Source organism: Heterodontus francisci, chromosome 23, assembly GCF_036365525.1.
Source record: "Heterodontus francisci isolate sHetFra1 chromosome 23, sHetFra1.hap1, whole genome shotgun sequence".
NCBI classification, from domain to species: Eukaryota; Metazoa; Chordata; class Chondrichthyes; order Heterodontiformes; family Heterodontidae; genus Heterodontus; species Heterodontus francisci.
Window position 1 is genome coordinate 52,708,031 of NC_090393.1, and position 16,032 is coordinate 52,724,062.

Here is a 16,032-nt window from a genome sequence, read left to right on the forward strand (position 1 = left end):
ACTGCTGCCACTGTGCATCAGTGGGGGAGGGAGTGAATGTTGAAAATTGTGGATGGGGTGCTGATCAAGCGGGCTGCTTTGACCTGGATGTTGTTTAACTTCCTGACTGTTGTTGGAGTTGCACTCATCCAGGAGTATTTCATCACACTCCTGACTTGTGCCTTGTAGATGGTGGAAAGACTTTGGAGCGTCAGGAGGTGGGTTACTTGCTGTAGAATTCTCAGCATCTGACCTGCTTTTGTCGCAACAGTGTTTATATGGCTTGTCAGTTCAGTTTCTGGTCAATGGTCACCACCAAGATGTTGATAGTGGGGGTTTCCGCGATGGTAATGCCGTTGAATGTCAAGGGGAGATGGTTAGATTCTCTCTTGTTGGAGATGGTCATTGCCTGGCACTTGTGCGGCGCGAATGTTTCTTTCCACTTATCAGCCCAAGCCTGAATCTTGTCCAGGTCTTGCTGCATATTGACACAGACTGCTTCAGTATCTGAGGAGTTGTGATGGTACTGAATATCTTATAATCATCAGCGAACATTCCCACGTCTAACCTTAGGATGGAGGGAAGGTCATTGATGAAGCAGCTGAAGGTGATTGGCCTAGGACACTACCTTGAGGAACTCCTGCAGTGATGTCCTGGAGCTGGAGCTGTACACTCTCCAGAGATGATTGTCCTCCAACAACCACAACCATCTTCCTTTATGCTACATATGATTCCATTCAGTGAAGAGGTTTCCCCTGATTCCTATTGACTTCAGTTTTGCTAGGGCTCCTTGATGTCACAGTCCATCAAATGCTGCCTAGATGTGAGTTCAGCTCTTTTGTCCATATTTGGACCAAGGCTGTAATGAAGTCAGCAGCCAAGTGGCCCTGACAGAACCAAAACTGAGCATCAGTGAGCAGCCTGTTGTTTAAGTGCCGCTTGACAGCACTGTCGACAACACCTTCCATCACTTTGCTGATGATCAAGAGTAGACTGATGGGGCGGTAATTGGCTGGAATTAGTCATAGTCCTGTGAAGACTCTTCTGAAAGAGACAAGTATGCCACCAAAGCTTTTGCTATGAAAACACTCTGTAGAAGCATTGTCCAAGATGATTTAGGCCAACTCAGATTTGTGGCAATTTTCTCAAAGGACACTATGTACATTTTTACTCCATCCTCACTAAATTTAGATCCCTGTTGAATACTGTTTGCCAAATCAAAACTATGAGTAGTTTGCTCTAGGTCATCCTCAGTTTTCTCCTCCAATACATGTTCATGGACTTTGAGCTTTTCCCTTTCTAATTCTAATTTCTCCCTTTCGCTTTCTCTTTCAAATTCAAGTTTTTTCATTTCTCTTTCTAATTCTAATTCAAGTTTTCACATTTCTCTTCTCTTTCCCTTTCCAATTTCATCTCTATTTCAAATTGAATTTTGGTTAGTTCTACTTGAACACGAGCAGAAACATCCGTTTCTTTATCAAGCTTCAAGTCAGGAGCCAATTCTTCAACGATCTCTGCCTTCCTAGACCCTGATTTTAATCTGACCCCTAGGTTCCCTCCTTTGGCTTCAAATTATCTGTTGTCAACTGTTTCAAGACACTAAGAGACAAACCCTCTTTCTGCACAAAAGCCTGAGCATCGAAGGTACTCATGTTGATTTCCCACTGAATACAGTAAAAATAAATGTGAAATCTTGTTTGTTTAAATTCTGGAAAATTCCAGTGAACTGGTTTCACAGCTTACTTTGGATTGATCCTGGATGAGCCCCCAATTTTGTTATGATCCCCATGGAGACCAACGAATCAAAAGAATCAAATTTGGCTAACGAGCCCAATAAAAACCAAATGGATAAGATGTCACTTTTATAACTTTAACAATCAAAGCAAAATTAACATAAATTAAACATGAATTACCAGACAAATCATGGTCAAGATATTACAAAATCACTATGAGATACAAAAAAGATGGATCTCTCAGATTTACTGAGCAGTCCACTCAGCATGTATGGTACCAAATTACAGTCACACAGTTCTTCACAACTCTGAAATTCCTCAGGTAAGTCTCCAGATCCTGTCTTCCAAGATGCAGCCACCAATTCCCAACTGACAGAAGTTCCCCTTTACCTCCACACTGCACAGGTACAGTCTTTACCAAAAAAAGCATAAGTCTCCAGAACCTTCTCAGTTCTGCTCAAGACAGGCTTGACGGCATAGATCAACCAGTATTCCCTTTATCAGTGCCCTTCAGTGACAACCTGTGCACCGTATGGCCAGGTCTGGTTAATCAGTTGGTCTAAATAACGGAAACTGCTCCTAGATTCAGTCGTCACTTGCTTCAACCTGTCTGTAAAACGCATCTTCCTGCCATTAGAGCCTGGATGGTTCTGTCTCCTTTTTATCTGCTTCCAACCAATTTTGTTCCCCTAGCAACCTGAAGTTTTTGTTGAAATTTCTGTTATGATAGTCTGTTCCAAAAAAAGAAACAATCTTTGCAATCAGGATCAGTGCACCTAACAGAACATTCAACAAGCCATGGGTTCAAAGGATAGCTTACACGTTCCCCAGGGTCCTGCAGACTGCAGATTCCATGACACTAAGGCTCCTTGATGCCACACTCGGTCAAATGTTGCCTTGATGTCAAGGGAAGGGAAATTACTCTAATGTCACCTCTGGAATTCAGCCCTTTTATCCATGTTTGGACCAAGGCTCTAATGAGGTCTGGAGTGAAGTAGCCCTTTGAAGGTGGCAGGATATATTAAGAGAGCAGTCAGCAAAGCATATGGGATCTTGGGCTTCGTAAATAGAGGTATTGAGTATAAAAGCGGGAAGGTATGCTGAACCTTTATAAAGCTCTGGTTAGACCACAACTAGAGTATTGCATCACCAAACCTTAGAAAATGTGAGGGTGCTTGAGAGGATGCAGAGGAGATTTACCACAATGGTTCCAAGGATGAGGGATTTTAGCTACAAGGTTAGGTTGGAGAAACTGGGCTTGCTCTCCTTGGAACAAAGGCAATTGAGGGGAGATTTGGTAGAGGTGTAGAAAATTATGACATATCTAGATAAGGTTGACAAAGCTGTTCCCATTAGCTGATGATACAAGGACTAGGGGGACACAGATTTAAGGTTTTGGGCTAGAGATGCAGGGGGGATATGAGGAAGAACTTTTTTATGCAGCAAGTGATAATGACCTGGAACTTGCTGTCTACGTGGGTAGTGGAAGCAGAGATGATGAATGATTTCAAAAGGAAATTGGATGGGCACTTGAGGGAGCTAAACTTTCGGGGCTATGGGAATAGAGCCAGCAAATGGAACTCATTGGATTGCTTTACAGAGAGCCACCACAGACTTAATGGGCTGAATGGCCCCCTTCTGTGCTGTAAATGATATTATGACACAAAACTTGGAAATATTATGTACAGTGAGGAGGAAAGTAATACACTTCAAGAGGACATAGACAGGCTGATGGAATGGGAGGACACCTGGCAGATGAAATTTAACGCAGAGAAGTGTGAAGTGATATGTTTTGGTAGGAAGAATGAGGAGGGGGAATATAAAATAAAAGGTACAATTTTAAAGGGGGTGTAGGAACACAGAGACCTGGGGGTATATGTGGACAACTCATTGAAGGTGGCAGGGCAGAGTGAGAAAGTGGTTAAAAAGGCATATGGGATCCTGGGCTTTATAAATAGAGGCACAGAGAACAAAAGCAAAGAAGTTATGGTGAACCTTTATACTGATTCAGCCTCAATTGGTGTATTGTGTCCAATTCTGGGCATCATATGTTAGGAAGGATGTGAAGGCATTAGAGAGGGTGCAGAAAAGATTTACAAAAATGATTCCAGGGATGAAGGACTTCAATTACATGGATAGATGGGAGAAGCAGGGATTGTTTTCCTTAGAGAAGGTTGAGAGAAGATTTGATACAGATGTCCAAAGTCATGAGGGATCTCGGCAGAGTAAATAGAGGGAAACTGTTCCCATTGGTGGAAGGGTTGAGAACCAGAGAATACCCATTTACGGTGATCAACAAAAGAAGAACAGTGACATGAAGAAATTTTTTTTCTACGCAGCGAGTGGTTAGGATCTGGCTGAGAGTGTGGCGGAGGCAGATTCAATCGTGACTTTCAAAAGGGAATAGGATAAGCAACTAAAAAGAAAAAATTTGCAGGGCTACAGGTGAAGGGCGGGGGAGTGGGACTAGGTGAGATGCTCTTAGAGAGAGTGGGCACGGACATGACAGGCCAAATGGCCTCCTGCTATGATTCGAAGTGAATTCCACATCCTCACAACTCTGTATAAAGAAGTTTCACCTGTATCCAAGAGAGGTTCAGACAAACACATTAAATATGGATATTATATTTACACACTAATTTTAGGGCCGATCAAAATGTTAGTGAAAAGCAAATGATTATGTGACTTTGAAGTGCTGCTTGCAGCAAGCATTCTATATTGTGGAATGCTAAGTGAAAGCCCCATCTACTGGTATAGAAAGACAAATGCAACAGATTTGGCTTTTTGTTGGGTCATTCTTGTACTCATCTTGTACTGCCTAGATTATGTCAACTCTCTGGAATGGGATTTGAATCCACAGCCTTCTAACTCAGAGTTAAGACTATCGCTGAGCCAGACTGACACAATCCTTTGTCTGCAACTTTAATGGAAAGAAAAATTGTTGCCAACTCTGATTGGAGGCATTCCTGGAGGGCAACTGCCTCTGTATGTCCTTTTGAAGTCTGTCACTGTTCCCCTCACAGTTCGCAATAGTTCCAAGTTTTGTCATCTGCAGATTTTGAAATTATGCCCTGTACACCCAAGTCCAGGTCATTAATATAGATTGCGAAAAGCAGTGGAGCTAGTACTGACCCCGGGAACCCACTGTAAACCTTCCTCCAGTCTGAAAAACAACTTTTCACCAACACTCTGTTTTCTGTCACTCAGCCAACTTTGTATCCTTGCTGCCACTGTCCTTTTTATTCCAAGGTCTTCAACTTTGCTGATAAGAATTATTTGGCACTTTATCAAATGCATTTTGGAAATTCATATACACCACGTCAACCGAATTACCCTCATCAATCCTCTGTTACCTCATCAAAAAACTCAACCAAGATTTGCCTTTAACAAATCCCTCCTGGCTTTCCTTAATTAATCTACACTTGTCTAAGTAACTGTTAATTTGCCCCAGATTATCATTTCTGAAAGCTTTTCCACCAGCGAGGTTAACTGACTGGTCTGTAGTTGCTGGGTTTATCCTTACATCCTTTTTTGAACAAGGGTGAAACCTTTGCAATTCTTCAGTTCTCTGGCACCATCCCTATATCTATGAGTTAATGGTTGAGGCAGAATGACATTTTCTCAGAACTGCATCTGCTCCACCATTGTATGTTCACCAGCAGCGCTCCATAAACTGTTCACACACTTAGCAGGATCAGCACTGAGGAAATTTCCAGCCTATGACAATGTTTAAGATTAGATTGGATGGGAGAAATGAAGGAAAAAGGTTGGAGATATGGGAGCAGGATGGATAAATGTGATTAGAACTATTTTCGCATGTGGAGAGTAAATGCTGACATGGACTGAAGTAGCCTCACTGCTTTCCTCCTTCGCCCTCTGCACTGAGCAACTTCTCATTCTTGGTGATTTCAACCTCGATCTCAACTCACCTTGTCCTCTGTATTCACTGACCTGCCTTATTTTATCCCTCATATAAACTCTCATAACCATATTCACGGCCATTTTGCTATCTCTCGTCGCTTCTCTATTCCCATCATCTCAATCACAGACAAGACCATAACTGATCATTTCCCTCACCACTCTTCAACCCCCTTCTCCCTTCATTGTCCCCACTCTTTACTAGTTATTAAGGCTTTCAACTAATTTTCACCAGCATCAAAAACATTAGAACTCAGAGCCACAATCCCACTCAGCATGCCCCATAATAAAAGCAAGATACTGCAGATGCTGGAAATCTCCGCTCAGTCCGAAAGCATAACCCCAAGCTTCCGGTTGCTTGCCATTTCAACACTCCCCCCTGCTCTCATGCCAACATGTATTTGGCCTGCTACAGTGTTCTAGTGAACATCAACGCATGCTCGAGGAGCAGCACCTGATCTTTCAATTAGGCACTCTACAGTCTTGCGGACTGAACATTGAGTTCAATAACTTCAGAGCAGGACTGGCCTTTTAAAAAAAATTTTTTTAACCATGTGCCTGATTTTCATGCAGTCAGAGTTGTTACTATTCTGCTATTAACATTTACTCTGGACTAATGCTTTGTCTTTCACCACAAGCATTAACACACTCTTTGCCTTTGTCCCAGGACAGCTTTGTTTTTTAATCTCTCCTGCCCTCTGCCCAATCAAACACCTTCCCCTTTGTTCTCTTCCCCCATCCTCCTCACTTGCTTAAAACCTAATTCTTTTCTCACATTTGCCAGTTCTGATGAAAGATCACAGACCTGAAATGGTAACTCTGCTTCTCTCTCCACAGTTGCTGCCAGACCTGCTGAGTATTTCCAGTACTTTTTGTTTTTATTTCATCGTGCCCCATATCCCTATCCTGCCCCCATCCGATTTCAGACTTGTGTTAGTAACTTCATCAAAGCCAGTTGGATCACATCAGTTCAGTTTTAAAGCTTCAGTTAATACAAATGCAAGGCTCATTCAGTGTCATTGTGAGCAGTAGGACAGCTGCACAGTTCTTCGGTAAAGGAATAAAGGACTCAATGATAGTAAAACAGAATTTAAAGTATATTCAAATACAGTTGCAATTGTAGAAAAAAAATTAAGAATACAGTGAAACTCCTTACTTTAATATTATACAGATATAGTTTTGCTCATGACAATACCCACAGAGTGTGTTAGCAGGATGGATTCCTACCTAGGCCCAAGGCACGCCTTCGTGTCATAATAACAGATTGGCAAAGGTCTCGGATTACATATAAACTCACTCTGCAACTGGCACAAACAAAGTGAGATCATACTTTCTCCCCTGACTGCCCCCTCCCTACTAGTTCTCAAACAAACCCAAGAGCAAAGGCAAAAAACAGACAATATAGCCTGTCAGACCTGAATTAGCCTCTCCTCCAGAGTGGAGCTCATCAATAGGCCCCAAGTCCAGAGGAGATTATGTGGGTTAATGGTGGGTGGGGAGGTATGGGTAGCAGGAGGGAGACATTTAAAAAGTAAAATCGAAAACACTTCGCGCTATACTGGACATGATTTGTATTGGTGTTCCGAGCAGAATTAAACTTGTACTAAGCACAGATACACCCAATTGGCCATCCCCCTTATGTGAACATACAACAGCAATGGTGTTCCTTGGTCCCTTGAAAGAGTGCACAATCAGCCCATGACATCATCAATGTGCACTACTGTCCAGTTGCCCACAGCGTGACTACGCTCCAACTCATTGAGAAGCTCTGGCATGTTGGCCAAGGTGTACTGAAAGTAAGTACGCACCCTGAAACAAGCTGACAGGTCACGTTCAGCGATGGCCTGTTCCACAGTGTCCATCTGTGGAAGGCGTGGCCAGCACTGTCTTGAGAGGTTTACAAATGTCACTTTCTGCTTTCCTTTCCCGCGAAGCACAATAATCTTTCTGGTGTCACTCGGCTCTGGGGAGGAGAAAGGAATAAGTAAATGTTTTAATTAATAGAACGGAATGGAAAGATTATGCAATGCCTGTCCAACAGTCAATCCTTCGCCAGTGATAGGCCTCCAAGTGCATGCAGCATTATCACTGGGCATGGCTGGCAATATTTAAATGGATGCCTGACCTAGAAAGGTTGCCACAGTTACCAGTAAGTTAGACAGGAAGTCCTGCCCCACCAGACTTTCATAGCATTGCTGCCTGAGAGGAAAGACCTAGTCTCTATGCCAACTCCTAACTCGGTGCAGTATTCTGTTCGATATTATTGTACAAGCCACCTTTCCTGAGCTAAATGCCTTATTGGTCGCCATCTCCCTGTGAGTCCTTTATCTCTAGTGTCCAACTGCTCAGTAAACTACTAACCATCTCTCTGTATGAGCTGCCAGCTGTGACATGCAGAATGTCTGGATCCTTTGGGTTGGCTCCATGGTAGGTAATGTTTTCTGCTCGGAGCTGCTTCACACGGCTCTGCAAATGTCGAAGTAGCTTCAGTGTCCCAAAATCCTTCTGTCTCAATGAGACCACTGCAGAGGAAGCCATTGATGGGGTGAAGGCAGACCGCAAATGTGAAGTTTCACTGTGTTCCTTTAAGGAATACAAACACACACGCATAAATAGATATATATATATAACTCAAAGTGCAGTATAATTCTGTTTGACTTTGCCACATGCGTATCTGTATCAAGGTCAATGTGTACCTGAGCCAGTGAACACTCAGTTTTTTCACTTGCTTTGTTTACTACTTCTGAGGAACTATGTCTTTCGAGACTGGCTGAAGGACTGGACAAGCACAGAGTGATTGGTTGAATGATTGGAGATGGTGGACTGGAAGATGGAGATAGAGGGACGAATGCACTGAGGGGTTGGAGGGATAGACACAGTGAGGGGTTGATTAGAGGGAGAAACACACTGAAGGATTGGAGATGGAGGGAGAGAGCCACACTGAAATGTTGGAGCTAGAGGAAGGTGTACACTGATGGTCTGTATGAAAATTACCACTTTATACTGAAGGCCTAGTGTCAGACCATCATAATGCTATTAATTCACACTTGGACTCAGCCTTCAGAGGTGTCCTGGGGCAGAAGTACAGTAGCCTCACTAAGTCACAAAGAAACTGATGTTCAATGGCCCAAAATACTGAACAACAATCACAATATTTCCAGTTAGGGATTAGAATAATTTTGGGAAATCGGTGAACATTTAGAGTTATGGATTGTTTCAGTCAGTTTTGTGCAGAGATCGCTAACTCATTCTATTTTTTTTGAAAACTAAAAAGACATTTATGTGGGAGCAAAGAAGTATAATGTTGGGTAACTAAGTGCAAGCTCATTGATGCCTGTGAATTATACTCAAGACTGCCACTGGCTATAAAGTAGAACATGTTATATTTCACAGCACTGTCCTCTCGGACCTTCAATAAATGAATATGCACACAAAGCCAGTATCCAATTAAAATCCACTGTGCTACTGATGGCGCAGTAATTATATGGATCCAACTACACCACATGCTGTCAGCTGGGGGCTGGAAGGGCTCCCATCTTCTCAAAATGCAAGTTTTAAATGTTACTGCCAACTTATTGAGCATTATTTGAACTCACTTGATATAGGCTTCATTTACTGAAAACTTGATGGAATCTGAAGTTAATAAGAGATAAAATATACCCTATCTCTCAGACTAAACCTTCACAAAAGGAAGAGCTACAAAAATACAGGCAGGACTACAGAAAGCAACAAAACAGAAAAAAAGACAACGAAGGGTTAGAAATAGATCAAAGGAATCACAGCTAGTTTAGAGATAGAGAACAAAGATGCTACAGGATTATAAAGTAGGGGAGATGGGTTGGAGGACTACAGACAGAAGGAGAGCTAGACTGAAGAATTGGGGACGGAAACAGATGAATTGAGGTGAAAGGAGAGATTAATTGATGGATTGTGGGTGGAAAGATAAATTGGAGTTGCAAGGATAAACAAGCTTAAGGATTGGAGATGGAAGGAGACACACTGATGATACTGTTTAGCCAGTCTTTCCTTTTGGGGGCCAATTTGGTGAAATTGTGAAAATGGGCTAAATGGGTGCTGTGCTGATAAGAAATCCCTGTTAGAAGGTGTGGATTTAGTTTGCAATTTTGGGGCTAATTGATGATAACCAAGATTTAAACATGCCTGTCCCTGCTAAAACAGACACCTGCACATTTAGCACTCAAGCGCTGATGTAATTTTCCATAAAATGTATAAGTAGCTTCCAATTATCCCCTTCCACTGAAGGCGTGGAGTGTGCGAGCTGGCAGACAAGTGAATGTTGAAGGATTGTGCAGGGACAGAGAGAGGGCACCCAAGCTCTCTAACGTGGCACGAGAGGTCCTGGTGGAAGAGGTCCAGGGAAGAAGAATGGTTTGTACCCGCAAAGGGGAAAGAGGCCTCAGAGGCAGCTAATGTGCCGCATGTGGGTGGTGGCATCTAGGAGCCCCAGCCCCAGAACATAGCTCCAGTGCCGCAAGAAATTTAGCGATTTGACACAATTGGTTAAGATAATATCCCATCTTACAAACACACTTTTTTATGGTGGTGGATGATGCACTTCCATCACCAGCATCACAACCTGAACACACATCATCCACCATCTAACTAATACACTGATTCACACACCCCACACTACTGCATCCTTCACAGGCACTGCTCACACCTCAGATGCAGCTCATAGCTCTTTAACCATATGAGGTATTACACACACAACACACCTGCCAAAACTTTCATTCACAATCACCACTCTTTCTCTTTCAGGATAGGATAGCACATAACAGGCAGCAGCAGGACCTGACCGGGTTAAGGGAAAGCATGCCTACATGACATTTTTAATTCATTCATGGGCATGGGTCTTGCTGGCAAGGCCAGCATTTATTGCCCATCCCTAATTGCCCTTGAGAAGGTGGTGGTGAGCTGCCTTCTTGACCTGCTGCAGTCTATGTGGTGTAGGTACACCCACATTACTGTTAGGTAGGGAGCTCCAGGATTTTGACCCAGCGACAGTGAAGGAATGGCGATATAGTTCCAAGTCAGTATAGTGTGAGACTTGGAGGGGAACTAGCAGGTGGTGTATTCCCTTGCGCCTGCTGCTCTTGTTCTTCAAGGTAGCAGAGGTTGTGGGTTTGGAAAGTGCTATTCAAGAATCACTTCCCTTGAGGGAGTTTTGAACATGGTTGGAGGGGGAGTGGGAAGAAGTTATGGCCATGAGAAGAGCAGGAAGCATATGGCCTAGACGTATGTGGCCATTCTAGCTTCCTTATACCTCTTTTTAAAATCTAACAATTTTTCAGTTTGCCTGAAAATGAGGGACTAAGTGCTACTAATGGAGGGGCACCACTAATATATGGTAACAAAAACCAAAAAACTTAAAAGGTAACTTAACAATTCAAATTAAAATAACATTCCCAGGGTTGATGGTGCATTCCACTCCCCCCTGGTGCCCACCAGTCGCGCAAGGCCTCAAGCAAAACAGCAGACACTGTGTGCTCCTTCTCCAGGGACACCCTGGTATGGACAAAGCTGCGGAAGAGAGGCAGGCAGTCAGTCAGACTGAACGACCCCCTTGACTGCCCACTGCCTGGACTTGTTGATGGCCACCTTGGCCAGGCCCAGGAGCAATCCTACAAGAAGATCCTCCGATTTGCCTGCTCTCTGCATCGGGTGGCTAAAGATCAGGAGCGTGGGACTGAAGTGCAGCCGGAACTTCAGGAGCAGCCCCCTCAGATACTAGCTTCCTTATAGATGCACAACTATTCCTGATCCCTCATCCCACAAACTTATCCTCACTCCGAAGCTCCAGATGGTCTCAGCACACACACCTTTCTATCGTGGCTACAAATACTGCACCCTTCTAGTTTTATCATTGCATGCCCCTAGGAGCAAGATCCAGTTTGTCCCCCCCACCCCCCAGAGGAAGTGGAAGATACCTTGTACTCCCACACGACTCCCTGAGGAAAAGGAGGAGAGTGAGGAAAAATGCACTGCGTCAATCGGCAGCCCTGTCGCAGACACCAACTCAGAGACTGACGCCATGTGTAACTTAGAGGCTTGGTTAGAAGAAGGATTATCACAGTGGGATGCATTGGGCACTAATGGGCAAGGTGTTACCTTACTGGGGGAGCAATATTGCATACTAGTTCTGCCGTAGAGGAGTTAAACGAGGACCTCATAGGACAAAGCTTCCGAAGAAGGCTGATGGGTCTGACAAACCAAATGCTTGGTGCAATTGACAACCTGTCTGAAAGCTTATAGGTTAGGGCTAGGGAGTTAGAGGAGTCCACCTTGGACCATGGCTTGATGCAAAGCCTGGAACCCATTCTGTCCAGCATGGAGAGGCTGGCCAATTCCTACCAGCAACATGTGAAGCCTGAAATCATGCAGCATCTGATAACTGAGATTGTAGCTTCCAATGCAGTCATTGCAGCTTCCATGGAATGATAACGTGCTGTGATGGAAGCTCAGATAGCTGCCATGGTGGCTCTGGGCTCCTTAGTTGAAAGGGGCCTTCAGTATGTCTCCAATGCCCAGAGATGAGATCTCCATCAGAACACTGGGCTGGCTGAACAGAAGCCTTAAGGCAGTGGCTATTGGCCTCTCTTCAGATGCCAGCTTTGCTGCTCCCTCCTCTGCCATACCACTGTTGTCTGTAAACCAGGCAGGACAGAATGCTGAGGCCCATGTTTGAGGCAGGGATATCATGGTCCAGAGCCTCTCGAGGGCGTCGTAGGAAAACATCTGAACTGCCGTTAGAAGCTCAGCTGCCATCCACCTTGCCAGCTTCTGCCATTGGGATTGCACTTAATAGAATCATTAAAGATGGCAAGCACACTTATAGAATAGCCAGTAGAGGTAAGCATCAGAGTGAATAGTTTAGTATTTATTATGTGGTGTGCCCATTGTTTGCTTTTGCTGCAGATAAAGATTGATTATTGAAATAGGGTAGTGATGGAATTGGTGGTCCTTTTTATTGCGATCTTCGTGGGGAACGGGTGGGAAGGGGTTGAAAGGAATGCATGCAGATAACAATAGCTTGCATTTGTATAGTGCCTTTAACAGAATAAAACGTCCCAAGGTGCTTTACCAGAGCATTAACAATGAGCCACATAAGGAGATAATCAGCCAGATGACAAAAAGCTTGGTCAAAAAGGTAGTGTTTAAGGAGCATCTTAAAGGAAGGAAAAGCAGTTCAGAGGCCGAGAGGTTTAGGGAGGGGGTTCTGGAGCTTAGGGCCACTCAGCTGTTTCAAACCACTGCAAAAAAGTTGAGTAAGAATAAAACCGGACAGACCAGCTGTCAATGAACTAAACACCAGAAATGACAAAGGCACACCCTGCTTAGACAACCCTGCAAAGTCCTCCTCACTAACATCTGGAATCTTACGACATAATTGGGAAAGCTGTCCCACAGACTAGTCAAACAACAGCCTGACATAGTCATAATCACAGAAGCATACCTTACAGCCAATGTCCTGAACTTCTCCCTGGGTATGTTCTGTTCTATCAGCAAGCCAGGTCCACCAGAGGTGGTGGCACAGAGATATATAGTCAGGAAAGTGTGGCCCTGAGAATCTGCAGCATTGACTCCAGATCTCATGAAGTCTCAAGGCATCAGGTCACATATGGACAAGGAAACCTCCTGTTGATTACCAGCTACCGCCCTCCCTCAGCTGATGAATCAATGCTCCTTCATATTGAACACCACTTGGAAGAAGCACTGATGGTAGCAAGGGCACAGAATGTACTCTGAGTGGGGGACTTCAATGTCCATCAGAAAGAATGGTTTGGTAGCACCACTACTGACCAGGCTGGCCAAGTCCTGAAGGACATATCTGCCAGAGTGGGCCTGCGGCAAGTGGTGAGAGAACCAACAAGAGGGAAAAACCCGACTTAACTTCATCCTCACCAATCTACTTGTTGCAGATTCATTTGTCCATGGCAGTATTGGTAGGAGTATCCACCGCACAGTTCTTGTGATGACGAAGTCCTGTCTTCATACTGAGGACACCCTCTTTCGTGCTATGTGGCACTACCACCAGGCTAAATAGGATAGATTCAGAGCAGATCTAGCAGCTTAAAATTGGGCATCCATGAGGTGCTGTGGGCCATCAGCAGTAGCAGAACTGTATTGCGCCACAATCTGCAACCTCATGGCCTCACTCTATCATTATCATCAAGCTAGGGGACCAACCCTGGTTTAATGAAGCGTGTAGGGCAGCATGCCAGGAGCAGCATCAGGCATACTTAAAAATAAGGTGCCAACCGAAGCTACAGCACAGGACTGCATTAGCATGCGGTTTAGCCTGTTCAGCATTATAGACAATCCCAAAACCAATGGATCAGATCAAAGCTCTGTAGACCTGCCATATTCAGTTGTGAATGGTGGTGGACAATTGAACAACTAACTGGAGGAGGAGGCTCCACAAAGATCCCCATCCTCAATGGTGGCATCACTCAACATGTCAGTGCAAAAGCCAAGGCTGAATTGTTAACAACCATCCCTAGCCAGAAGCACCAAATGGCTAATTCATCTCGGCCACCTCCTGAGGTCCCCAGCATTATAGATGCCACACTTCAGCTGTTAAATATTGGGAGGAAATGTAAAGAAAGACAGACAGAGCAAGATGGCCAGATCACATGTTTAATGAAATCATCATGCACCGGGCATGCTCATAACATAGGAATACAGTTTTTTTTCCCCTAGAATATGCAGTTTGCCTTTAAGGCTTGCAAAGGATCAGTTTTGCTTTAAGAACCAGCAAGCCTCGGAAGTTACGTTAGAAACAGCCATTTGGAGACCGAAATTCAAAGGGTGCATTCTCATTACCATAGATATAGCCACTGGGAGTGAGTTTCATGCGATACATTTGTTACAATTCAGTTTTGAACTGACTTTTTTGTTGAAGACAGTTTGTTCTAAGACACACAGAGGACACAGATAGCTGTGGTGTCAGAGCCTGGAAAAAGAGCTCTCAGCCATTTAAACTGAAGGAAGAGGATTTTAGTCAGTTTAATTATTGTCTCTCAAAATTCTAAAAAAAATTCAAGCTAAAACAGAGATCTCTGATAATTTAAACTGAAGGGAGGGAGGTTAGACTGTGACAATCTTTTATCCCTCAAAAATTCTGAAGTAGATTGATTCTGTTGAAAGTATTTGCAAGTCTTTAATTGTTGAAATTCGCTGGTGAAGGAAAGCATCACCTACTGAAGTTAGACTATGCACTGTTGTACTGTGGAAGAACCTTTTTTCCTTCATTGGACTGCATTGTGAGGACCTGAAGCAACATTGGACTGTAAATTTGCCGCAACATTCTGTGAGGACTTCAAGCAACATTGGACCGTAAAGTTGCAAGGACTCTAATTTTTTCTATTTAAAATGTTGTTTATACCTTCATAGTGTTTTAGAATTTAGTTCTTCTAATTAAAGAGTTAATTTGTTGATTTAAAGACACCTGGTTTGGTTAGCCTCATTCTGGGGGTTAATAGATGGCACAATTTGGCTGGGTCTCTCTTTAATTTGGAAAGTTTTAAATGATATATTAGCAGATCTGTGGAACGACGGGATTGAATTAACAGTGCGTTGGTCCCATCACAATCAATCAATTTGATTGAGGGCTTTGACAGGAGCAGTCAGTCGTAACATATTTATTGGGGGCTCATCTGCGACTTGAATAACATATTAATTGGGGGCTCACTCAAGATTTGAATCATATATTAATTTGGTTTCTGGATTTGAATCATATCTTAATTGGGGGCTTGCTCGCAGTTGAATCATATTTGATTCGGTGGCTCGCGTCTGGAATCAGAATCAGACTAATCTGGAGGGCTCACATTTGGAATCATAGTAATTACTCATCTCTGGGATAACATATTTAAATTGGGGTCTTGCGTTTGGCATCAGATTAATTGCTCTCGAGTCTGGGATCTTATCAATTGGAAACTTGATTGTTGGGATCTAAATCTGACACCAAGTACAAAGAAATTAAAAGAACCAGGTCTCTTGTATAATAAGGTACAGTCGATACCATTGCTACAACCACTAATGCCACAACAGAGTTTTTGGGAAAGCAGAATGTTTCCCTGAGTGACTTGATAACTTCAACTAAGAACAAATTAAAAGAATTGGCAGCGAAATTGGGGTTGGAATTGAAATCAGGTGCCAAAAAAGCAGAGATAATTGAGATAATAGCCGAACATCTGGAATTAGTAGAAGAAGATGATGATGATGTTGATAATACAGATGAAGGGCAATACGAGGAACAAGAAAGGGAATATGAGAGACATGAAGGTAATAGGTCCAAGACTGATGCAGTGAAATTGGCTAGGATTCAGTTAGAAATGAAAAAACTGGAGCTTCAGCAGGAAAAAGAAACAAAAAAACTTGA

At 43.4% G+C, this 16,032-nt stretch overlaps 1 protein-coding gene across 4 annotated transcripts in view; it reads right to left on the bottom strand.

The window, feature by feature from the left end:
• Positions 1-6,750: 6,750 nt before the first annotated feature.
• Positions 6,751-16,032, bottom strand: part of si:ch211-102c2.8 (trichohyalin) — an 85,559-nt gene continuing 76,277 nt past the window's right edge. For all 4 annotated transcript variants that reach the window (XM_068055280.1, XM_068055281.1, XM_068055279.1 and 1 more), the window contains 2 exons: positions 7,992-8,213; positions 6,751-7,593 (listed from right to left, as the gene is read on the bottom strand). In XM_068055280.1, coding sequence (XP_067911381.1) covers positions 7,537-7,593; positions 7,992-8,213 — 279 coding nt within the window. In that variant the 3' untranslated portion in view covers positions 6,751-7,536. The remainder of the gene's footprint in view (positions 7,594-7,991; positions 8,214-16,032) is intronic.